This window comes from Balaenoptera borealis, assembly GCF_965194805.1.
Source record: "Balaenoptera borealis genome assembly, chromosome: 19".
In the NCBI taxonomy this organism is placed as follows: Eukaryota; Metazoa; Chordata; class Mammalia; order Artiodactyla; family Balaenopteridae; genus Balaenoptera; species Balaenoptera borealis.
This window is the reverse complement of record NC_138878.1, coordinates 16687079-16713351: the sequence shown is the minus strand read 5'-3', so window position 1 is coordinate 16713351 and position 26273 is coordinate 16687079. Positions and strand designations below refer to the sequence as shown.

At 41.4% G+C, this 26273-nt stretch overlaps 1 protein-coding gene and 1 long non-coding RNA gene across 8 annotated transcripts in view; one reads left to right on the top strand and one right to left on the bottom strand.

The window, feature by feature from the left end:
• Positions 1–1786: 1786 nt before the first annotated feature.
• On the bottom strand, positions 1787–19013 carry LOC309617556. Of its 2 annotated transcripts, XR_014238029.1 has the most exons (3): positions 4990–19013; positions 3829–3995; positions 1787–2096 (listed from the first exon to the last, which is right to left on the bottom strand). It is a non-coding gene; the product is annotated as an uncharacterized lncRNA (long non-coding RNA). The 2 variants fall into 2 exon arrangements; XR_014238030.1 differs by lacking the exon at positions 4990–19013 and having other exon boundaries at positions 3829–4133.
• The window catches only part of SNTB2 (syntrophin beta 2), a 100595-nt gene continuing 78470 nt past the window's right edge, over positions 4149–26273 (top strand). For all 6 annotated transcript variants that reach the window (XR_014238007.1, XR_014238008.1, XR_014238009.1 and 3 more), the window contains exon 1: positions 4149–4867. Coding sequence is in view for 3 of the 6 variants with exons in the window: in XM_082369895.1 (XP_082226021.1) it covers positions 4288–4867 (580 nt within the window). In the remaining 3 variants the exon portion in view is untranslated. The remainder of the gene's footprint in view (positions 4868–26273) is intronic.

The window sequence follows — 26273 nt, the reverse complement described above, 5'->3', positions numbered from 1 at the left end:
GCCTGGAAATGCCATAGGCATCAATAAACACAAGCTGGTGTTCAATGGTATATGAAGAATGAGAGTTTACGCTGACTAGAAGACTACAAGTGTTATTGTGAGGCACTGGAAATTCTGTTAGAACTGGTATGGGAGGAAAGTGGATTTTTATTTTTGGACCTTATTTGAATTTCATGGGAAATTATGTAATTTCCATGACTGTCAATAAAAAACACCAGTGATTTTCCATAACTAAGTGAATTCAATGAAACTAACCTTCTTCTTGTTATATCCTTGTTAATATTTTCCTAAAAAGAAAGTCACAGAGCAACAAAACTGTCACCAGCTGCTTCTCATTAGGAATGTGGTTAGCAGATGTGGGTTTTCATAGTTATAACGCATTGAGATAGTTAATCCATTTTTGTGGGTTTCAGATGGATAGTGATTTATCTTGGCAGGATGAATTTTAAAATGCGCTTGCATCAGCTAAAGGATATATGCACCTTTTCCTCTTTCACTTCTGTTTGTGCTGGAGAGAAAAATACATTTTAGGATATTTCTCCTGGAAGGCAAAGTAGTACTGTTGAAAGGGACAATTGATCTCACTGTCCTCTAATGGGGGAAGAGAATGCATGGGTACTTTTTCAGAGTTGGATGTTGGATTGGTTATCTTACAAGTTTATTTCTCCCTTTGGCCTCTTCTTTAGTAGTAATTGAGCAGCTCTTTTGTTCCTCTGGCATCAGGCCGCCTTTGTGGTATGACCTTCAGGCTTGCTAAGGGCTGCAGTTTTGCCTGGGGCCCTCTTTCCTTATGAAATTACACAACACTCAAACCTTGGAAGCAGCCCCAGATCCACTAATTCTTTCCTTTGACGGACTTTTGGCAATATGTACTCCCTTTCAGCCAAAGTGTAGCTTTACACAAGATCTGTTTGTCACCGAAATTAATTTGGCCATTTGCCCTTTAAGCCTGGAGTCAAATAGTATTATGGCAGACTCATTCCTAGATAAAGTATAGACTCTCAGCTAGAGAGTTTCTACCAAAGGTTTTATTGTTGCTGCTGCTAAAGGTCAACAGGTAATAATATAACAGCAGCGGTACTTTTTATGGAACTCTTACAGTGCATCAGGTACAGTGTTGCTAAGCACTTTGCAGACATCACCCCAGTCAACCCTTACAACCACACTTGGAGGTAGAAGGTGTCTGAAGTTTTCTGAAGAAGAGACTGAGGCCCATGACCTCAGGCCCTTGACCATTGTCATATAACTAGTAATTGGCCAAACTACAATTTGAACCTTGTGCTTTTAATTACCATGCTATATTGTACGTCTACTATGAGGGAGAAGAAAAAAAAAGACCACTGGCTTTTGAGAGAGTATAGAATCAGAGCCTGAGTAATAGAATTGTAGGAAATCATGGAACTGAGAGAGCTAATCCAACCCCCTCATTTTGAAGTAGCAATGATGCCTGCCTTGTTCTGAGAAAACAAATAACAGCTTGAGCAGAGGAGAATACCTACTGATAGGTGACAGGAATGGAAGGTGATTGGGAATTACCTCAGCCATTCCCTTTTTTAGAGGTAGATAAAATAACACGCCTGTTCAAAGAATTATCTAAGCTTGTCTCGCCATCCCTAAGAAACCGTGGGAACAGATGTGTACCCTTTTTATTTCAGATTTCATTATCCACAGTAAGTAGATTTCCACTGACTACTTGAGATTTCCTAGATGGTAATTTTCACTCTGCAAGGAACCAGTAACCTTCAGAGGGATTATTTGAAATGACTACAGTGCAGGAGGCACTGAATTTCAATCAATCACATGTTTAATGAGTTCCTTCTCTGCAAGGCGGTATTTTTGGAAGAGTGGGGAACAAAAAGAAGTCAATGGGTGGTTCCTGCCCTCCTGTATTTTATAATCTACTTGGACGAACAAGCGAGGCATAGAATAAAATTGTTCAAAGGAAAAACCCCAGCAAATTGGGCAGCCAGGGAAATCTGGGATGAGATCTTGCTCGGTGGGAAAGTGGTTGAAAGGGGCAGGAAGTGTTTGGAAGGATGGACTCTGGCAGGAATGTGCAAGGCATCATTGGGAGACACTGGATGAGTTTGGCCAATCTGTAGTGATGAAAGAGAATGTGGAAAATTAGGTTCTGATGCAAGACCTTGTCAAAACAGCTCAATAGTTTGGAAAACTTTTATGGCTATATTTGAAAATAATTTTTAAAGTAAATACCCCCAAGTAATCCCAATATCAATCTCGATTACCTTTCCTCTTCCCAGGATTAAATTACTACCTTATGTAAATGCCCTCACTTACTATTTATTTGGAAAATCACTGACTTCCTTCAATTCTACTGACCAGAAGGTCTTGACACTTTTGGAAAGAATTTCCAGCACTTCCCTTTTGCTAATAAAGGTGTCCTCAAGTGCCCAATATCTGGGCAATTATGTATGTAAAAGTTTCAAAATTGTGCTCATCCTCTAAGGAGTCAGCTGCCAGGTGCTCTCTAATAAGCAGAAATTTCACATAACTCAGGCATCTGGGGGTTCGCGCCTCAGCTGGAGCAAAGCCAGAAATGTCTGTGACTGCAGGTACACTTCAGCACATTGGGACCTGCCGGAACAGCGAGCTGGCCTCACTGCAATTGATTTAGGAGAGGGCTGGAGGGTTGAGCTTCTGCTGACACTTGCAGCTTGGAAAATTCTGCTCCGCTAATTGCAAAGAGGATTCTGCTGTAATGATTTTTTTGGGTAAGATACTTTTCTCATTTTGAATTCTTTCTTCATTTGGGCTCTGGGTGATTTCCAGTCTCTATTTTTATTGTTTTAACTCCTGGTATAGGAGGCTGTTTGAAAGTTTCCGCCCACACACGAATGTGCATTCAGAGTGGTGCATGGACATGGCTTACAAGCTTCAACATGTACTTCATGAGCAAGCAGGTATATAGCCCCTTTTACAGGAATTGGTACTCGCTTATTCTGCTGGCACCCCCCCCACACATGAAAATATGGGGATTTTGCTTTTCTTTCCAAAAAAAAAAAAGGAAAGAGGGCTCATTGACGTCACGTTTTTGAGATCTCTCTCAGCAGTGTGATTTCTGGACCCTCATCTTTGAGGTCTGGGGTATGTTTTTTTGTTTGTCTGTTTTTAAAAGCCCTGGACCAGGAGGATGGGAGACCTGAGTTGTCTCTGTTTCTCCACTGTGGGCTTCCAGCCAGAGTCTTTGGCTTTCTGGGCCTCAGTTTCCTCAGCTCTTCAAGCCCATGAAACTGGAAGAACCAGGTGGATTGTATCACCCATGTCTTTGTATAAAAGCTGCTGCAGGCCCTGCAGTGTGCAGTTTTGGGGAGGCTCATATGCACTTGCTCCAATATAAGGCCAAGGCCTCCAGGGTGAGAAAGTTAGATCTACAAATTCAAGTCCAAACACTCCAATATTTGGTTCTATGAGGCTTTTTACATTCATATTCTGCCATCGCCACTGACCCTGTACTCTGTTCACATTGGAATTCTGGCATCTTCCTAAGTAACTCATTCGACAAATATCTTTGAGGCCTACCTATTGTGGCTGCAGGGCTAAAGAAGATATGGTCTCCTCTGGCATTACTGGCAAGTAAACGGGATTACAAAGCAGAGTGACAAATGCTTTGGTTCATGCCTCTGGACCTATTGCCTAGGTGGACTGTTGAGCTTCCACTGTCACCTCTGTGAAGCTGTCCCCAGGCCCAACTAAATGTTTCTTCTACTCTGCTCTCAGGGCGTTTTCTACATGTCACTTAACCACATAATATCACATCAGGTTGGTTGGTTCTCCGTTTTCCTCCCCCACTAGACCGCCAGCTCTCACCTGTGGCACGTTTTATCCAGCTCCTCTCCAGGCCTCAAAGGGAGCACACTGCGGAGCATTCTGTAAATACTTAACGAACCAGTCAATGCAAGTGAACGTGCAACTCGGTCTTGCAGGATTGCAAAGTGCCTCTCGAAGCTGATTTTGCTTTCCGTGCCCAGGCAGCTCTGGTGAATTGCACGGTAGAGGTCAGGAGTTGGGGGTGGGGAGATCGGAGGCGTAAGAGGGAGAAGGTGAGACCAAGCCCCACTTCGCTAGAGCTGCCCACGTCCGGTAAACTGTAACCCACTGGACTGCGGTCAACTCCTTAACCTCCCGGAAGCAGCTCGGCCGGTCTCTCCCCGCCCCTCCGGAAGGTGGGCGTGGCCCCTCATGAATAATGAATCACCGCGGTGAAGGGGGGCGGCGGGCCCGCCCCCTCGGGCGGGAAGGGGGAAGCGCCGAGGTTGCCTGACTGGAATGAGGGTAGCTGCGGCGACTGCGGCGGCGGGAGCGGGGCCGGCCATGGCGGTGTGGACGCGGGCCACCAAAGCGGGGCTGGTGGAGCTGCTCCTGAGGGAGCGCTGGGTCCGAGTGGTGGCCGAGCTGAGCGGGGAGAGCCTGAGCCTGACGGGCGACGCCGCGGCGGCTGAGCCTGAACCCGCTCTCGGGCCCGCGGCAGCCGCCTTCAACGGCCTCCCGAACGGCGGCGGCGCGGGCGACTCGCTGCCTGGGAGCCCGAGCCGCGGCCTGGGCCCCCCGAGCCCACCCGCGCCGCCGCGGGGCCCGGCGGGCGAGGCGGGCGCGTCACCTCCCGTGCGCCGGGTGCGGGTGGTGAAGCAGGAGGCGGGCGGCCTGGGCATCAGCATCAAGGGCGGCCGCGAGAACCGGATGCCGATCCTCATCTCCAAGATCTTCCCGGGACTGGCGGCCGACCAGAGCCGGGCGCTGCGGCTGGGCGACGCCATCCTGTCGGTGAACGGCACCGACCTGCGCCAGGCCACCCACGACCAGGCCGTGCAGGCGCTGAAGCGCGCGGGCAAGGAGGTGCTGCTGGAGGGTGAGCGGGGCCGGCGGGCGGGCGGGCGGCGCTGGGCTAACCCGGCGCTCACTTTGTTTCTGCCACCCTACCCGCTTTGCTGGGCCAGCCCCTTCCCTCTCCCCCGCCCCCCGGGTCCTCACCTTCCTCTCTACTGGTAGCCCGGCTCTCCCCAAACCCCGTCTGCTGGGGCTTTGAGGATGGAAAAACTGATGCTCCCTACAGGAAAAGTTGGGCAGCCGCCGAAGTGTGGCTTGCAATCCCCAAGGAAGACTCGGTTGAGATTTAGTAAGAAGCAGCCGTGCTGGAAGCCCCGCCTCTGCACGATAAGCTGACACTAAGAACTAGAGGGGGACGGAACGAAGCTCTGGAGGTCTCCGTTTGCCTCCTGAGAAGTGCCGGGTTGGCGCTTTCTTCGCTCACCTCTGGCTCCCCAGGGCAGGCGGGTCTGTTAAAAAAAAAAAAAAAAAAATTCATCCACACCGGTGCCAGCAGTATGCTTGGGCAAACCACCAAAACGCTGGTTAATTTATGGGAATTTAACCCATCATTGGCTCTCAACAATAACCAAAGGAGATCATAGCACTTCATTGAAGCCAGAAAGCTGAAACAGCAAGTTTGTGTGGTTAATGAGCCTTGTTTAACAGTGGAGGCTCACGTGTTTGAACATTTACTGCCAACTAGAGTTTTGCCCCTTTTGCAGGAGACTGGTGCCAGCTTCCTACCATTCACAGGCCTCAAGGCTTTAAGCTTATTAGAAGCCTGAAATGTTAAATCTCAAGTTATGTTTGAATAGCTAGGATTATTCTTTAAGTATGCATGTGATCTGTTACCTGGGTCTTTTGTGATGAATTTATGGATTTACTAAATTTATGATTTACTAAATCTCAAAATTAAATCTCATCTACTTGAAGGACTCATGCATGTTGGAGGTAATATTCAGAAATTTTTGAGCAATCGGCCTTCTTTCACTGATGATTTCAGTCATTCAAGAAGCATTTATTGCTGGCTGTATAGAACAGAATATAAAAGATGATGTGTCTATTTGGTGTCTAGTTGGGGAAATGATAGAAAAGTGCAAAACAACTTACAAGTTATAGATTACGGAGTGCAAACTATATAAATGCCAAGGGAACGCAAAGTTAGGAAGTAGTTAGTGGAAAATGTATTGGTCAGGGAGGAATTTTTCAAGGAGCTGAATCTTGAGCCAGGTCTCCAAGGAAGTGATGGACATAGGCAGAGATGAGTCAGGAGGGTATTCCTGGCACAGGAAGAAGAGAAGGGAAGGGGTGTGGAGTGGAGGTAGGAAGGGGCCAGTCATCAAACTGAGAGGCCAGAAGTCCAGCTTGGCAAAGTGATTGTCACTTTTTTCTAAATCTGCTGGTAAATATTTGGGAAAATGTTAGTTTCCAAGTAAATATTTTAATGTGCTCCAGTTGTGAAATTCCAGTGTCTCACCTTTATAATATCCTATTTATAAATCTTATTTATATCTCACTTAGGTGGGGCTAGACATTGCTCAGAAATTAGTGCAAATAAAAGGAGTAAAATTATAGATCATGGCTTGGGTGGTATGTGTGTAAAAAAATTGTTACCATAAATGTGTACCTTGAAATTGGGCTAGCTAAGAATTCGGTTATAAATTCTTAAGAGCCAGAATATTGACTGTAGTACTACTTATGTGGTGCTCAGTGGTGGTGGGCAGACATTTCAACTCTTTACCCCATATTTTTTTAAAAATCTAGTTTTTGTTTAGATATAATTTGAACCTGGTATTCATACCAATTAAATGAAAGTCATCCATCTAGTAAATGCTTCCCAATATTCATTAGCCTAAAATAGGCCACATGTGCTTTTAGAAGGAGGGTTTACAAATGGCAGCATAACATTTATTGAATGCCTATTTACCTAACACACAGGTTCTATTTTATTTTCCCATTTTGTAAAAGACAAGTAGTTTTTGTTCTTATATGTGTGGGGAAGTATGAAATGGAACTTTCAAGCCAAGGGATATAAAAATAAAATTGCTTAGAATATGTAAAATCACTGAAAACAGTGATTTAATTGAACCAAACATGTAAAATTGAGAGCTAGTGTCCCATCCAGGAAGGCCACTTTATTTATTTATTTTTGGCTGCATTGGGTCTTCATTGCTGTGCACGGGCTTCTCATTGCAGTGGCTTCTCTTGTTGGGGAGCACAGGATCTAGGCGCTCGGGCTTCAGGAGTTGTGGCTCGCGGGCTCTAGAGCACGGGCTTAGTTGCTCCGTGGCATGTGGGATCTTCCCGGGCCAGGGCTTGAACACGTGTGCCCTGCATTGGCAGGCAGATTCTTAACCACTGCGCCACAAGGGAAGTCCCAGGTAGGCTACTATTTTTTTTTTTTTTTTTTGGATGCGTTGGGTCTTAGTTGCTGTGCACGGGCTTTCTCCAGTTGTGGCAAGCGGGGGCTACTCTTCATTGTGGAGCGCGAGCTCTAGGCGTGCAGACTTCAGTAGTTGTGGCTCGCAGGCTCAGTCGTTGTGGCGCACAGGCTTAGTTGCTCCACGGCATGTGGGATCTTCCCGGAGCAGGGCTCGAACCCGTGTCCCCTGCCTTGGCAGGCAGATTCTTAACCACTGCGCCACCAGGGAAGTCCAAAAGCTACTTTTAAAAGATGGATTTTTATGATTAGCCCTTAAAGTTTTGGAACTGTATGGTCCTTCCATTAGATGTCTCAAAACTTGAAAAACTGCCTTAACATAGCACAGTGATGCTCTTTTGTGGTGTGGGCAGGGAATTTCAGGCATGCCCTTACCACCCCCAAGCAAAGGAAAACTAGTCTCTGGTTGCCTGTGGTTAGGGAACTGAGTGAGCTAAGGGTTTTTTTTATCTCATGGATTTGTAGGGATTATTCATTCATACATCAAACATTTATTCAGCTCTACCACGTGCCAGAGGAGCTTGAAGATAGTGTCTGATTCCTGCCCTCAAGAAGTTTGGAGTTGAGATAAGAGAGAGTTAAGAAATAGTACAGCAAAGGGCTAAAAGCGGTGTGAGAATAGAACTCTGGAGAGGGCGCAGCACAAAAGAAGGAGAGATCTATAGAAGACCGTCGTGGGCATCAGAGGTTGAGGATGCCCAGGAAAAGGCTGATGGAGAAGTTGAAGTTTGAATTGAGCCTTCTCCTAAGGAGAAAGCTGCCACCAGTAAAGACACAAGTGAGAGACAGGAAGAAGTCATTTTGCCCAGTGAGGGTAGAGGACGAATGAGGACTTTGTGGTCAGCTAGACCTGGGTATGTTTCTGGCTAGTGGTTTGTAACCCCTAGGCAAGTTACTCACCCTTGCTCCACCTTAGTTTCCTCATCTGTAAAACCAGCATAGTAATAATACCTCCTCACAGGGTTGTTATTCATTTGACAGTTTATGTGCTGGGAGCCTTTTTGGGGACTGGGAATACAGCAGTAAACAACAGTAATGAAAACAAAGTCTGAATGAGGAGGGTAGGACTAGGTCATGAAGGTATGCTGTGAGTTAACAGGCACTCTCAGAATAGCCAGGATAACAAGTTGTTAAAATCCAAGGCTCCATTTTACTTGAAAAGACATACATGATAAGAATAAGTTGTTTTAGGTGAACACTTCAAGAATGAGTTTGCACTTCTTGCGTGCAAACACCTTTTTCTAATCTTGTTTTCCTGTCATCTCTTGTATAGGCCAACTTTTGTATCCTTAAGTTTTACATTTAGTTTTTCATCCCTCTGATTTTCCCTATTCCTTCACACTTGCTGTTCAGAACCTTAAAACTTGCTAATAACCGTGTGCTAGTAGTTTTGACTAATGTCTCTTAGCACTGATATTAAGATATGCTGAAATTCACAGATTCTCAGCATGAAGGGGTGACTACTCTTCTATCATATTGTATGTTGAATTTACTGTATCCTGTGTGCTGGAAATGGGGTCTATCCAGAAAGCTTCTAGAATTTATATTTGAATTAGACTACACATCAAAAAGTGTTCCAGAGGAGGTTAGGAAAGAGCATCATGTCCAGCTTAAGTTGTTGTTGTTGTTGTTGTTTTAATTTATTTATTTGGCGGTGCCAGTTCTTACGTTGCTGCGTGTGACATCTTTATTGTGGCATTCAGGATCTTTTTAGTTGCAGCATGTGGGCTCTTTTTTTTTTTTCTAATGTGTATACATATTTTATTGGCTCTCATTTTCTTTTTTTTTTATGTCATTATTGGAGTATAATTGCTTTACAATGTTTTGTTAGTTTCTCCTGTATAACAAAGTGAATCAGCTGTAAGTATCCATGTATCCCCATATCTCCTCCCTCTTGCATCTCCCTCCCCCCTTCCCTATCCCGCCCCTCTAGGTGGTCACAAAGTAAAGAGCTGATCTCCCTGTGCTGTGCAGCTGCTTCCCACTAGCTATCTATTTTACATTTGGTAGTGTGTATATGTCAATGCTACTCTCTCACTTTGTCCCAGCTCCCCCCTGCCCACCCCGATCTGTGTCCTCACGTCCATTCTCTACGTCTGTGTCTTTATTCCTGTCCTGCCCCTAGGTTCATCAGAACCATTTTTTTTTTTAGATTCCATATATATGTGTTAGCATATGGTATCTGTTTTTCTCTTTCTGACTTACTTCATTCTGTATGACAGACTCTAGGTCCATCCACCTCACTACAAATAACTCAATTCCATTTCTTTTTATGGCTGAGTAATATATTACATTGTATATATGTGCCACATCTTCTTTATCCATTCATCTGTCAATGGACATTTAGGTTGCTTCCATGACCTGGCTATTGTAAATAGTGCTGCAGTGAACATTGTGGTACATGTCTCTCTTTGAATTATGGTTTTCTCAGGGTATATGCCCAGTAGTGGGATTGCTGGGTCATATGGTAGTTCTATTTTTAGTTTTTTGAGGAACCTCCATACTGTTCTCCAAAGTGTCTGTATCAATTTACATTCCCACCAACAGTGCAAGAGGGTTCCCTTTTCTCCACACCCTCTCCAGCACTTGTTGTTTGTAGATTTTTTGATGATGGCCAGCCTGACCGTGTGAGGTGACACCTCACTGTGGTTTTGATTTGCATTTCTCTAATGATTAGTGATCTTGAGCATCCTTTCATGTGTTTGCTGGCAATCTGTATATCTTCTTTGGAGAAATGTCTATTTAGGTCTTCCATCCATTTTTGGATTGGGTTGTTTGTTTCTTTGATATTGAGCTGCATGAGCTGCTTGTATATTTTGGAGATTAATCCTTTCTCAGTTGCTTAGTTTGCAAATATTTTCTCCCATTCTGAGAGTTGTCTTTTCGTCTTGTTTATGGTTTCCTTTGCTGTGCAAAAGCTTTTAAGTTTCATTAGGTCCCATTTGTTTATTTTTGTTTTTATTTCCATTACTCTAGGAGTTGGATCAAAAAGGATCTTGCTGTGATTTATGTCATAGCGTGTTCTGCCTATGTTTTCCTCTAAGATATTTATAGTGTCTGGGCATGCGGGCTCTCAGTTGTGGCATGTGGGATCTAGTTCCCTGACCAGAGATCAAACCCAGGCCCACTGCATTAGGAGTGAGGAGTCTTAACTACTGGACCATCAGGGAAGTCCCCAGCTTAAGGTTTGATATTTGAGAAAAGATCAATACATTTTTGAAGCAATTCTCATTGGAATATTGTTGGAAAATCATCTTTTATTGTGTAAATATGATTCTAAAAGTATTGTTATCAAATCTATTGAAAAGAAAATGGTTAGGTGTATAGAGGAAGTGGACTGACATGAAATTTAATTTCAGAGTTGAAAACAATTTTTATATCTAGAATAGACTGAGATCTTGAGTGTCTTATATAATATGACTGGCTCTTTGTGTATGTTAGGGGACGTGTAACGAATACTGCTGACATTATTAGGCTGCTCATTTGAAGAAGCTAGTTTGGGTTCCTACACTGCCACTTTCTTCACTGTATGTTGGAAAAGTTGAGAGTCTCCTAGAGAAAACATTTTACATTTTCTTTGAGACTTTGCCATGTATATTCATCAGTCTATCTCTTAAAGAACCACTAAATTGTCAGGACGTTTTGTGTTTCTCTGTTTTTTCTTTTTAACTAGCCTCTTTGTATTTCACTTGAATGATTAGACATGTTTATATGAGAAGCCATGTCTTTGTAACCAGATTATTTCTTATAGAGTTCCCCTTCTTGCTAAAATATGCCCTCTAAATTATTAGAAAAATATGAGAAATTTATTGGTTCTAATACAGAGTGGTTACGAAAATTCTAAGAGCATTTTTAGAAACCATAACCAGGCTTTCATTTAGATCTCAATTGATAACTCAGTAACTTCAACTGATGTATTCCCTGCTATGTAGTCCTTACGGGATAAAGGTTACTTTACTTTGTGATCAAATGTGTATCTCTGTACCTAAGGGATGAGGTGCAGCCTGTTGGCTATGGAACAGTGTTCTGCTGTGCTGAGCAGACTGAGTCATTCAAGGATCCAATCACTGTCCTTGGCTAGGCTAGCATACTCTCCTACCCAGCTGAACAACAAATGATGCTGCTTGCTTGCATTTCCCACTAAATAGTATGACAGTGCCTTAAGTTTGTTTTTATCCAGATTTTAAAGTTATCTATGCATTTTTATGTGTATTTTCTCATTTGACCTTTACACAGTCCTTTGAGGTAGTGGGCTGTTGTTGATTACACTGAAGTTCATTAATGTTAAGTGAGTTACCGAAGGTCTCAGAATTTCTCTTGATTTTTAGGGGGAAAAATGTTGTTTCCTTTGGGCAAGAGGAAAAATCTTACCTGGAATTTAAAAAATTGTAAAGTCTCATCTTCCAGATGAAGAATTAATGACCAAAGAGGTTAAGTGGCATGTTTAAGGTCACCTAAGTAATCAGTGGTGGAACTCGGACTGAAACCCAGTTCACTGCTGTCTCCCTTGTACCATGATATCTACAACCAGTCATTCAGAACTTCTAGCATCTCCTATGCATCATCATGTTGCAGTGTGTTGTGAGAGATCAGTGTGCAAAAGAAGTTCAAGGTGGTCCCTGGCATCAAAGAGCTTAGACTGAAATTGGGGAGAGAAAACCACCACATAGAGAGTAATTGCTGAAATGTGTAGTACTCACTCTTCAAGAGTTCTCTGAAGAGGTGATCAGTTGGAGGATGGAAGAGTCAAATGTGACTTCATTGGGGAAGGGATAATTTTGTCTGAGGCTTAAAGGACAAGTTGCTTCTCTGTAGATGGAAGGTAGTCCAAGTTGAGGAGGCAAATTGAGCAAAAGCCAAAATGAGCATGACCTACGATAGGAAGTAAGGAGAACAGGAATGGACTTGGGGGAAGAAAATTAAGCTGGGTAGATAAATTGGAGCCAGATTATGCAAGGCCTTGAAAGCAGGCCAGAGGAATTTGGAGCTTTTTCATTCAATCAGTCAACCTTAAGTACCTACTGCAAACGAGGTGTTGTGGTAGATGCTGGGAATTCAAAATTGGGAGTAATCCCTGCCCTTTAGTCTAGTAGGGAAACAGTTATAGCAGGCTGTGATAAGTGCTTTAAAAGAGATGAGAACATGGTGCCCTGGAAGCAGAGGTAGAAGTGCAAAGGAGACAGCATGTCAGAGGTAAGAAAGTGATGAGTAGCTGGTGTGTTGAGAGGTAAAGCGTGGGAAGATGCGGGAAGTGTGTAGCTGGAGAGCAGGCTGAAAGGTGGGCAGAGGCCAGATCATCAAGGGCCTTGTGTGCAGTGCCAAGCAGTGGTCACTAGTGGGGTTTATATTTTCAACCTAAAAAAAGAACTTGACTTTTATTAATATTTAATGTATAAAAAACCCTGGTTCTCTTCCTCAGTCTTATAAGACAATGCCATTACACACTCAATACACGAGGTGATGTCTCAAGGGAAGAGTGAAAGCTTCACAAAGCACAGGAATTGAATGTGGTGACCTTATTAATTTGTCTGCTATTATCATATTGCAACTTATTGCAGTTTACTTGAGCCTGGTTGAGTGGATTTATGATATATTATCTGCTTTTAACTAAATTAATCTTCACAAAATGAGCAAGTGGCTTAAAGATTTGCACAGAGAAACCGTGGATTGAAGATAATTCTAACACTATAAATAATAAAAACGTAGAGTTTACATTTCTCCTAGTAGGAGCTCTTTGTCACATTTCAAGGTAAGCCTGTCAAGAAGTCAGCCTAAAAAATGAAATTGTCAAGAAGACTATTTGAAATGTGGATTAATACATTATCATGAATAATGAACTATATGAGACTGTATTGTACTTTGAATCATACAGTAGCTAAGATAGTATGACTTCATCAGGTATATATTTAGTGTATGTATTTCATCTTTATCGCATTCATTCTTGATGTTTACATTTTGTATATATTCTATAATATGTATGCATTAATGAATATTTGTAGGATGAGTGTATAGACTCACATGTTTGCTGATGAGTGTGTACTACCAAAAGTTTTAGGGGCTTCCCTGGTGGCGCAGTGGTTAAGAATCCGCCTGCCAATGCAGGGGACATGGGTTCATTCCCTGGTCTGGGAAGATCCCACATGCTGCGGAGCAACTAAGCCCCTGCGCCACAACTACTGAAGCCCGCACACCTAGAGCCTGTGCTCTACAACAAGAGAAGCCACTGCAATGAGAAGCCTAAGCACCTCAATGAAGAGTAGCCCCCGCTCGCCGCAACTAGAGAAGGCCTGCGCGCAGCAACGAAGACCCAACACAGCCAAAAATAGATTAATTAATTTTAAAAAAAACACTTAAAAAAAAAAAAGTTTTAGGCCTGGCAAGCCACCCAGGTTTTAAAATGCTTTAAATGAGGAGTGCTTTAAACAAAGAAGCAATCTCTTAGAAAGAGTGGCAGATGGGGAGTGTAGGAGCTCAAGACATGAGGTAAGGGAAAGCAGTTAGGAGGCTGTTGCGACACCATTAGGATAGTGAGACTGGATAGGACAGTGTGAAGCTGAAAGATATTAAGGAGATAGAAACAACAGGTCTAAATGATCAGTTTGGGGACCTAAGGGGAGGGAAAAAGAGAGGGAGGATAACTCCTAGATGTTTGGCTTGGGAAAGTGGGTATCTATGAAAACAAAACGAATGGGGGAGGAACTAGTTTTTTGGGTGAAGAGAAGAAGTTTGGTTTGGACGTGTTGAATTTGAGTCACCTGTGTGACAACCTGGTGCAAAAGGCTGGTACAGGTCTGTAGTCAAGAGAAATGTCAGAAATGAGTTGAAGATTTATGAGATGTTAGGGTAGGGGTGGTGATTAATGCCATAAGTGTCGCTGTAATCATTAAGAGAGTGCAAATTAAAAAGAGAAGTAGGAACAGGATGGAACCCTGCAGAACCCCTACATTTAAAATGAGAGTGGAGGAAGAGAAATCTGGAAAGAAATGGTCCAGGGAGTGGAAGTCAGGGAGGCAAGAGTTTCAAAAAGAAGGGGGTGATCAACATCTTCGGATGCTGGAGAAGTCAAGAAGGAAAAAGAAGTCCGTTGGGTTTGGTGATTAGAGAACAGGATTGTTAGAATTCTGTTAAGGGCAGTTTCATTGGAGTGACAAGAGCAGAGGGCAGTGAGTAGACCTTACTTTTTTAAAGTTTCTCAGAAAAACAAAAGAAGCAAAGGTGGTAACTAGAGTTGAATAAAGTATCCAAGAAGGATTTTACTTTTGTAGTTGTTTGTTTTTTATTTTGTTTTGTTTTAAGGGAAAGAATTGGGACATATTTATACAGCAAGGAGAAAAGGCTGGCTGAGAAAGGGAGAGGTTGGAGAGATAGAAGGGATGGGGAACTGATGCAGTCCATTCTTGAGCCAGGAAGTGACATGATGGGAACAGAATTTTGGGTTGGCAGCAGTGGATGCGCTTGATGTAATGCAAAGAGGAAAGAGCAAATGTAGGAAAAACTACAGCTGTTGTAGTGAAAAGCAATCCAAAGCAGAGGTGATAACCATTGAGGAGGGTGATGGTGGTGGCCCTGAGAATAAAGAGGAAGATTCAATTCAAGAAACAGTTTAAAGCAGGTGATTTCTTGCCAGGGGACAGCAGATCCACTGGGGACCTTTTCCTACCCAGACAGCCTCCTTCTGACTGCCTGGGGCACCCAAAGATTGCATACCTGTAGAGAATCTCTGGCCTCTGTTACTAGCACGGGCATCTGATGCCTCAGAGATGTTGGAGTGGAAAATTGAGAGCCACTGTTTCAAAGGAAGAAATGACAGGATGTGGGGGCAGGTTGGATATAGTGAATTAGCCCTGAGATTTCTCTCCAGGGACAGCACTTAGCTTTGTTGTAAAGCACTTAGGCAGTGTAACTCTGTCAGCTGGCTATGGGGATTGAGAAGAAAAATTTTAGTTTATAAACACTACATAGTCACACAGCATGAGAGCATATTCTTCCTTTAAAGGGTTTTTTCCCTAGGTTAGTGAAAGGAGTTGTTGGCTTCTTCTGCAGAAATGATGGTATATTCAGGTGAGTTTAATATTTTGTGTCTGGAGAAATACAGTTGATTTAGTTACTAACTGCCATTCTAAGGAGTATACACTTGAGTCCTTCATAAAATTTGTGCTTGATTTCAGTGTAAAAACAAAATTCGTGAAATAATTTTGTATGTAAACAAAGTACCAGTGATTATGGTATCAGTAGATTGACCTTTTAGGAAGAGTCAAGAGTTATGAAACTCAAATTTGTTTTGGTTTCTATGATCAGGCTCCCAAGACGTTGCTAGAATGCTTTGACATATAACTAGTTAAGAATATGCGAAGTGCAGCCTTTTTTTTGGCTGCACCCGTGGCTTGTGGCATCTTCGTTCCCCAGACTAGGGATTGAACCCGGCCTGTGAGTGAAAGTGCAGAGTCCTAACCACTGGACTGCCAGGGAATTCCCAAAGTGCAGCTTTCAAAAAAAATTACTTTGGCTTTTCTGCAACGTTCTTTCTTTCTACCGCCTTTTACCCTCTTGTTTTTAATTTGCAAGGTTTTTTTTTAAATAAATTTATTTATTTTTATTTTCTTTATTTTATTTTTGGCTGCGTTGTGTCTTTGTTGCTGCACGTGGGCTTTTCTCTGGTTGCAGTGAGCGTGGGCTACTCTTCCTTGCAGTGCGAGGGCTTCTCATTGCAGTGGCTTCTCTTGCTGTGGAGCACAGCCTCTAGGTGCGTGGGCTTCAGTAGTTGTGACACGTGGGCTCAGTAGTTGTGGCTCACGGGCTCTAGAGAGCAGGCTCAGTAGTTGTGGCGCACGGGCTTAGTTGCTCCACGGTATGTGGGATCTTCCCGGGCCAGGGATTGAACCCGTGTCCCCTGCATCGGCAGGCGGATTCTTAACCACTGCGCCAGCAGGGAAGCCCCTGCAAGTTTTTTAGAATGCTTTATGAAAGTAAACTTGATGGGATAGAGAGATGAGAAAGTTAAATCCTTATCTTTCAATTTAATTAATCTGTCATGTATATAAAACATTACACCTCACATTTGGAAAATGGGAAGCTTTGATTTTTCATTGAAAAAGACTCAGACAAATTAAAGACTTATTTATTTATTTTTAGTAAAGCCAGTTGATAACTAACAGGTTTTTTTTTTTTTTTAAAGAAATGCATGTGCCTTATTCAAGGCTCTTTTGGTTTCAAAGCACAGAAACCGATTCAAGCTAGTTCAAATAAAAGGGTGGAGGTATTGTAAAGATACCGACAGGTCTCAGGACTCCAGAAAAAGCTGAGCAGCCAGGCCTCAGAAATGTCACGAACCCAGGCAGTGCTGAGACTCTGCTTTCCACTCTTGCTCACGTCTCCTCATCTTAGAGTTTCTCTGTTTCTCTCTGAGAATGTTCTTTTGCAGCAGCTTTGCTCTAGTCCTTTTATGGTTTCATTTTTCATATTTAACTCTTTAATCTACGTGGAGTTTATTTTAACATAGGTATGCAAGAGATTTAACTTTATATACTTTTCCAAATAGCTGATTATCTCAGCATTTGTCAAATAATCCTCTTGGATGCATTGTCGGATAGATTGGTGGGGCTGCCTGGAGCGCCATGTGGGGAAAGATTCCAAAGTCATATCTGGGTTCAGCAGGAAAGGCTGTGCTTAATTAGTGATGTCTGCAATGAATGTGCCGGGGTGAGGTACAATATGCTACGTATCTGCCACCATAGGAATGACCTGTCCTTTCCTCGCTGATTTGAACTGCACCATTTTGTATATATTTAATTTTTTATATTCTGCAGTCTGATTCTGGATTTTCTGTTTGAGTGTTTTGTAACCACACTGTATGTTGTAACTTTAACATTTAATAATTGATAATTCAAGTGGACTACACCAGTCAAGAAGAATTTGAAAAATAACAATAAACAATTGCAGGCTGGTATAGTTACTTATTTGTCCAGATAAATTTTGGAATGATTTTATCATTCTTTAAAAAAATCTTTTGGGATTTCGATTTAAATTGTATTAAATCCATAAATTAATTTTGAAGAGAACTGAGGTCCTTGTAATATCTCTTTCCCAATCATTTTGCCAGAAATATTGGACCTCATTCATACATGTTCAAGCATGTGGCAAGAGGTTTGGGACGTTCTGATTGGCCAGGCCTAAGTCACGTATTCACCTTGGAGCCAGGGAATAGGGCAACTCCCCCGGCTCCACATGGACTGAAAGTGGGGGTTTCTCAAAAGATAATCAAGGTGATGTTACCAAAAGAAAGGGAAATGGATGGTAGGCAGGCATAAACAACAAACATCCACTACAATGTTCCAAAAACATCAGAAGATGGTATTAGAGATTAAACAAGAAACTACTGTATTAGTTGAGAGATTTAGAAACTTTACAGACAGCTGTAAAAGGAAAGCAAGAAGAATACATTTGCTTGGGTATAGGTGAGCTAGGCGGAGCTTTTCAAAGACTCTTTAAACTCTGAAGTGAATAATAAATTATTCTCAGCATTTCTTTTAGTGGTATTTTGAACATCATTTTTGTATACATTTCAAGCAACTTCTCAAGATTACATTATGATTATCATTTTATAACTAGACAAAAAAACTATATAGAGCTTATGACAGGTGCTGAAGTTAGAGATAGAATGGGATGGAGAAAAATCTTTGTCTATCAAAATAGACATACACAGTTTTCTTAGTGAGAATTACTTTGGTTGCAGAAACCCAAACCAAACTGAGCAGAATTGGAAAGTATTGCCTCATATAACTCCTAAGACTGGGGGTGGATCTAGGTTTAGGTCCAGAGGGATCCAAAGGCTCAAATTATCTTGGCTGCAACATCTGCTGTGGAGAATCTAATTCTGTGTAGTCAGCTAAGATGGCGCCGGCAGTTCTAGGAATATATTGCCCTAACTTAATAACCCCTGTTAAAAAAGGAAAGTTTTTTTCTAGCACCTTCAGTCTCTGGGAAGGACTCTGATTAACTCTGCCTTGTCTACCCCTTGGATGTATCACTGTTTCCAAGATGGTGGAGACTATGATCTAGGCCTGCATCGTGTACCCATCCTTAGTGTATTGAGATTGGCAGCACCACCAAGCTATGAAATGTGGAATGGAGTGGTTGCTAAGCAAACTTATGTCCACTCTTAATAATGCAGACATTGAAGCCATAGTGCTTGAAATATTTTTGTAGCTAAACTGTAAAGTTTTAAAAGTTAAAAACAATAGAAATAAATGACATTACTGAGAGCTTTACTCTGCTAAGCTCTTTACACGCATTGTCACAATTTCTTTTAACAGCCCTGTGAGGCAGGTGTCATTATGCCCATCTTAAATATGAAGAAATTGGGGCCTGTAGAGATTAAATAATTTGCCCAAGGTCACAGCACTTGGGTGGCAGAGGCACAGTAGTTACTCAGATTTATCAGACTGCACAGCTCCTGTTATTTACCATTATAATAGATGGTTTCTCCAATGGATCAGTTTAGGTTAAGAAGCTAGCAAGTCTATAAACACCACTATGACTGGCTTAATGTGCAGGAAATCGTGCTCTGGATTCTGTGTTGTTGCATCTGTCTGAAGGTTATTGTTAGTGTCTCCCAGTCCTTGTCTCTGATTTTCCATTCTGGGCACAAATAGATAGCTGTATGTGATTATTCAACTCATTGAATATTCTGAACATTCTGCTAGGCACTCTGGGAGAAATGGAAAGAAAACACGAGCCCAACAACTATACTTTTTTTTTTTTAAATTTATTTATTAATTGATTGATTTTTGGGTGTGTTGGGTCTTCGTTTCTGTGCGAGGGCTTTCTCTAGTTGTGGCGAGCGGGGGCCACTCTTCATCGCGGTGCGCGGGCCTCTCACTATCGCGGCCTCTCTTGTTGCGGAGCACGGGCTCCAGACGCGCAGGCTCAGTAGTTGTGGCTCACGGGCCTAGTTGTTCCGCGGCATGTGGGATCTTCCCAGACCAGGGCTCGAACCCGTGTCCCCTGCATCGGCAGGCAGATTCTCAACCACTGCGCCACCAGGGAAGCCCCCAACAACTATACTTTTAAGAAGCACCCCAAATGGCTTTATGAATGCTAATAAGCTGCACATAAATTAATCCAAATTGTTTCATACGTGTCATACAAGTGAAAGACAAATGCTAGAGAACTTGCGATGCAGGAGTGACGAATGTTAGGAATGTGTTTCAGGTGAGAGAAGGGCAGGCCATGGAATGGGCGTGGGAGGTCTGGAGGATGGAGGTATTCTATGTGAGGGGAATGGCACATCCAGAGGATGAAGATGGGAACAAGCAGGTGATCAAACTCTAGCAAACACATTGAATGAAATAGCTGATTTTCAAGACTCTGACTTTTTAATAATTTTAATGTATTAATAAAAATGATAAACCAACTTCTTAGATATTCTTGTAACAATTTTATTCGTTATCTGCTCACTGCTTTGTAATGCAAAAATCAATTTTTCTTTTGTAATTATTCTAGCCAAACTAAGGATAAATATTCTGTATTAGTTTCTTCAAAGATTATTGATTACGTTCTAGAATAAAACTGCTTTATTTTTATTTATTTACTTATTTTTGGCCACACCGTGTGGCTTGTGGGATCTTAGTTCCCCAAACAGGGATTCAGCCCAGGCCCCAGTGGGCGGTAAAAGCACAGAGTCCTAACCACTGAACTGCTGGGGAATTCCATAACTGCATTTATTTTTACAGTGAACATAAAGTAAAAGTAATTGAAAAAATTAAGCTGACTCTGGACAATATAAATTCTGCAGAAAAAAAAAAAAAGACTAAAGTGAATTTCTAAAAGTCATTGCTCACCACGGAGGTTTTAATATTGATCTGCTTTGTCCATTTACAGTGCAATAGAGCTGATTTTAATAGTCATTAATTTCATCTTAGGATACAGAATAATGGCAGTCCTCACAAGATGAGTGTAAAGCATTTATACTGGATAATAAAGAAGTGAAATAGTTTTAAATGCTGCCAAGCTGGATTGTAGCAGCCAGGTCTGGCAGGTATTCTCAGACAGCCATATTTGTATGTATATTTTCACATATATATTTTGACAAGAAACATGTTTTCCTTGCATGTTTTTCTTCTGCTCTCTCTAAGGAGATTGTGGCTGGAGAAAGAAGATCTAATTTGCTCTTATTCTACCCACCTACCAGTTTCCTCCCACTATTCTCATTTTATTTCTCATATTCCTTCCTACTTCCTGTATGCTTGGGACTCAGAAGAAGTCTTTGGGATCTTTAAGTGTCTCCACCCCTCGAGGTGTAGTCACAGAAACTGAGTCTTGTACCAAAAATGCTTCGGTCCCAAACTGAAGCATGACGGGACAAAATACTTTGGAAAGAAAAAAAAAAAAAGCAAAGTATTTCTGATGGCCATTAGAAAAATGGAAAAAATGTTACCATTAAATAATGTTATCATTATAAGCCTTACATTTCTTATCTATTAAAAATAAGATACGTTTTAGTTCTCATATTTTATAGTTCTAAATATGAGATAGAGAATGAAGAGTTATAGTTACTATAAAGTGACTATATAAAAAATACATGGATTGTCAGAGAATTAGAATGTAATCAGATTAATTTTAATACTAAAGATATTCAAAATATAGCAAATCTCTCTTTGATCATTCAGATGGAACCTCAGCATATGTAATACTTTATTCTGAACTTTATTTATTTATTTATTTATTTATTGGCCACATCACTCAGCAGGCAGGCTTTTTTAGTTCCCCGACTAGGGATCGAACCCGTGCCCTCTGCAGTGGAAGTGTGGAGCCCTAACCACTGGATCGCCAGGGAATTCCCTGAACTTTATTGTTGTGAGAGAGATACACAGAAGTGCCAGATTAAAGATTTTATGTTGTAGATTTGCAGATAAATCAGCTTTTGCTCTCCTACCCTTCATTACAAGTAACTAATCTCCTTTAGACTAAAGCAGGCAGCATTTATAAAGCTATCTTTTTCTCCAAGCAGAAGAGAATCACTTAAGGAAGAAGGAATATTGAGCAATCTAGATTGCAGTTAATTTTGCCACTGATTACTGTGTAACTTGAGGTTTGTTCATTGTCCTTTAGTGAACAAGGGCAAGACTCTTTTTTTTTTCCCTTATCAATAATTATTTTTTTAACATCTTTATTGGAGTATAATTGCTTTACAATGGTGTGTGCTTTATAACAAAGTGAATCAGTTATACATCTACATATGTCCCCATATTTCTTCCCTCTTACATCTGCCTCCCTCCCACCCTCCCTATCCCACCCATCTAGGTGGTCACAAAGCACCGAGCTGATCTCCCTGTGTGCTATGCGGCTGCTTCCCACTAGCTATCTATTTTACGTTTGGTAGTGTATATATGTCCATGCCACTCTCTCACTTTGTCCCAGGTTACCCTTCCCCCTCCCCGTATCCTCAAGTCCATTTTCTAGTAGGTCTGCATCTTTATTACCGTCTTGCCCCTAGGTTTTTCTGACCAATTTTTTTTTTCTTTTTTCTTTTTTTAAGATTCCATATATATGTGTTAGCATACGGTATTTGTTTTTCTATTTCTTTTTTTTTAAAATTAATTAATTAATTATTTTTGGCTGAGCTGGGTCTTTGCTGCTGCATGTGGGCTTTCTCTAGTTGTGGCGAGCAGGGGCTACTCTTCGTTGTAGTGCGCGGGCTTCTCTTTGCGGTAGCTTCTCTTGTTGCAGAGCACAGGCTCTAGGCGCGCAGGCTTCAGTAGTTGTGGCTTGTGGGCTCTAGAGCGCCAGCTTAGTACTTGTGGCGCATGGGCTTAGTTGCTCTGCGGCATGTGGGATCTTCCCAGACCAGGGCTCGAACCCGTGGCCCCTGCACTGGCAGGCAGATTCTTAACCACTGCGCCACCAGGGAAGCCCTGTTTTTCTCCTTCTGACTTACTTCACTCTGTATGACAGTCTCTAGGTCCATCCACCTCACTACAAATAACTCAGTTTCGTTCCTTTTTATGGCTGAGTAATATTCCATTGTATATATGTGCCATATCTTCTTTATCCATTCATCTGTTGATGGACACTTAGGTTGCTTCCATGTCCTGGCTATTGTAAATAGAGCTGCAATGAACATTTTGATACATGACTCTTTTTGAATTATGGTTTTCTCAGGGTATATGCCCAGTAGTGGGATTACTGGGTCACATGGTAGTTCTATTTTTAGCTTTTTAAGGAACCTCCATACTGTTCTCCATAGTGGCTGTATCAATTTACATTCCCACCAACAGTGCAAGAGGGTTCCCTTTTCTCCACACCCTCTCCAGCATTTATTGTTTGTAGATCTTTTGATGATGGCCATTCTGACCGGTGTGAGATGATACCTCATTATAGTTTTGATTTGCATTTCTCTAATGATTAATGATGTTGAGCATTCTTTCATGTGTTTGTTGGCAATCTGTATATCTTCTTTGGAGAAATGTCTATTTAGGTCTTCTGCCCATTTTTGGATTGGGTTGTTTGTTTTTTTGATATTGAGCTGCATGAGGGGCAAGACTCTCTTAATGAATATTGCAAAGAAAAGCCAAAGCCTGGGACTTAGATGCCAAATAAAGCCTTCCTCTCTGCCCTTCTTAGTGTGCCCTTTTAGAGAAAGGGGGAAATTATTTACACGTGTAATACATCTATTTGTGTTGGCCATTGTTGTCAAGCAAATTTATTCACAATGATTTGGGAATTTAGATGTTGGGAATATTTTGACAAGGTTCGGAATTTTTCTTATGCAAAAAATTTTAATATATTCTCTTTTAGCATCTGCACATTGGCATGAAATTAACTTTATGTCAGCCGTTCTGCTCTTCTAGACTGTGTTCTTGGTACCTAACGAAGTGCCAATCACATCACTGGTATTATGTATGTCTGTTAAATGAAAGAAGAGCATCAAACCTCAAGTATGAAAAGGTCGTTTAAAATATAGGTGACCTAAAAATGCAAGAAAAATAACAAATTTTTTGTACACCAAATTCAGGATGTGATTAATGCTAGGGCACAGGGAAGATGAATGGAGTCGGGGAGAGAGGTTCATGGGGGCTTTTTGTTAGGAAATAAAACTGAACAAATAGGACAGAATTTTGAGATTGATAAAGTTGAGTTACATGAATGTTCATTGTATTGTACTCTATATTTTTAGTGTATTTTAAATATTTCTCAATTTTAAAAATTCAGATAAAATTTAAAAGTCCAGTTTTTCTTTATGCTGGATCACTTAACTATCACTTTGATTGATTCTGGCTCTTTAACATTTAAAAAACTTGAAGTATAATTAACATACAATACTGTGTTCTTAGGTGTTCATTTCAATGAATTTTGACAGTTGTATACACCTGTGTAGCCACTACATAAGCTATAGAACATTTCCATCACCTCCAGAAGGTTCCCTCATGGCCATTTCCAATCAATTCCTCTCCCCACCCCTACCCTAGGTAACCATTTTAAAATTTCTTTCACCATAAATTAGTTTTGTCTATTCTTGAAATTTATTGGAATGGAATCAAAAGTGTCTGTTCAAGTCTTTCTACCTACATTTTTACTGGGTTGTTTATCTCTTTGTTGTTGGTTTGTAGAACTCTTTATATATTCTGGACACAGGTCTGTTGTTAGATGTGTGTGTTGTGACTATTTTTTTCATCCTGTAGCTTGTCTACTCAATTTCTCAACGGTGGATTTAGATGAGCTGAAATTTTTTCTTTCATGGTAGTATTGTGTTTCCTGTCCAAGAAATCTTTGCCTACTTCAAGGGCACAAAGCTCCATGTTTTCTTCCAGAGGCTTCATGGTTGTGTTTCAAGTTTAGACCTACAATCGAGTCATCTTGAAATAATTTTTTGTATATTGACTACTTTTCTTTGCTATATGTAGCCCTCACCTGACTGGTAAGTTTCTTCTACCTTAAAGATTCTCATTATTTCTCTTTGAGGCGTAATGGCAGGAGACTGTCTGTAACTTTTACCAAACCCTTTACTAAACACTACTGCTGCCTATTTATTTACATATGTTCCCTCTTCAGTGGTGTGTCATTGGAATCTGAGACAAACTGAGTCATCTCTCTCTGGTTTTTTGTAATTGCCCCCCATTACACCTTCAGGGCCTCCAAGGGCCTGATTTTAAAGCGGAATATTCAGGAAAGCCATATTTTCCATTCAGGAAAATAGCATCCTGGCCTAAAAGTTGCCATTGACATAATGAAGTATTATATGTGAATGCATGATTAGTTAAAGGATTTTGATGCCTTACCTTTTATTTAAGCATCTTGTACAGTATTAGCATTGTAATGTTATTAATGTCACAGAACTGGAAGGACCACTCATTAACACTAATAAATGGGAGAAAATGCACTGAACCAAAAGTAGCAGTCTTTATAACTTGTAAGACTTTCTTAAATGCAGATCTGTACTTAAAGCAGCAGGCTAACTTATTTTTGTGATGTTGATGTACTGAATGGGGGGGGCAGTGGCAAAATAGAAAGGATTAAGGAGGCAAGGACATAAAATCCTTTAATACTGCTTAGTAAGGTATTCATTTTATCCATTTGAAGAAATCTGAAATTCTTTTTTTTTTTTTTTTTTAAATTAATTTATTTACTTATGGCTGTGTTGGGTCTTCGTTTCTGTGCGAGGGCTTTCTCTAGTTGCGGCAAGTGGGGGCCACTCTTCATCGCGGTGCGCGGGCCTCTCACTATAGTGGCCTCTCCTGTTGCAGAGCACAGGCTCCAGACGCGCAGGCTCAGTAATTATGGCTCACGGGCCCAGTTGCTCCGCGGCATGTGGGATCTTCCCAGACCAGGGCTCGAACCCGTGTCCCCTGCATTGGCAGGCAGATTCTCAACCACTGCGCCACCAGGGAAGCCCGAAATCTGAAATTCTTTATGAAAGGAATGTATTTTTAATTTGGGGGTGGGGAACAGTTGCTGAATCATTGGTTATTAACCAGGTTAGGGTACAGATTACAGCTGGAAGGAATGTTAATCCTGTTAGATTGTGTTTATTGTCCACAAGAACACTACCAAAAAAAAAAAATACCAACCTGAAATTATTCTCAGATTTTCAGGAAAAGTTTGAACAGTTATTTTAGGTTTCTTATTTGGAGGGTAATAATCTTGAGTTTGTCTTAAAACATTTTCTTTGAGCAATCAACTCTTAATTATTCATGTGCGATTGATCAATTTTGCTATTTATTTTCCTAAAATATTTCATCTCAAGTCAGGTTTCTCTTGCCCTCTCTGGTTCTGGGTGGAGAGTGAATTGCGATAATCTGCAGCATTTACTGTGAGAAGGAAGATGAATTTTAATATTTGTTTGAGCGCAATGTAATTGGAGATAAAGCTGCTGCTACAAAATAACAAAAAAATCCCATAGATTTAAATTATTTCTGAAATATCCACTATTGTGAACTCTTTCCTTATCCCTTCCACTAGTGAGAATGGTAGAGTTAGAAGTCTTGACCCCCATAGAATTCTGCTTTTACATGTCTTTAACTTGCTGGCTGTTCATGCATGCCTTTTCATGATCCTGTCTCAGCAGTGTCTCCTCAGCTATGGGAGTAAGCTGTACAGCTGTCATGAGCCAATATAGGCACAGCCTGGGGGCTATCATCAAGGCAAGAGCTAGGGATCAGTGGCTTATTATGGTCCAGTAGAAAATAAAAGGTCCAGAAATCTGTGGGTCAACAAAGTAAGGTGATCAGAAAGCCAGCATTGCCTCTCTTCCAGGGCAGGAAAAAGTACTGTTGAGCAGAATACACCCGACTGAATCTATGTGGATAATTGCGTTGTATTGTAGAAATAGCATTGGCTTTGGAACCGAGCAGACCTAGAGTTCTGCATGATGTGGGGAAAATAATTTACACTCTTTAAGCCTCAGTTTCTTTTTCAGTCAAATGATTGTGAAGGTTATATAAAATATATAAAGTAACCAGCACATAATAGGTGTTCAAACAATGTTAATCTTCCTTCCCTTCTATGCTTC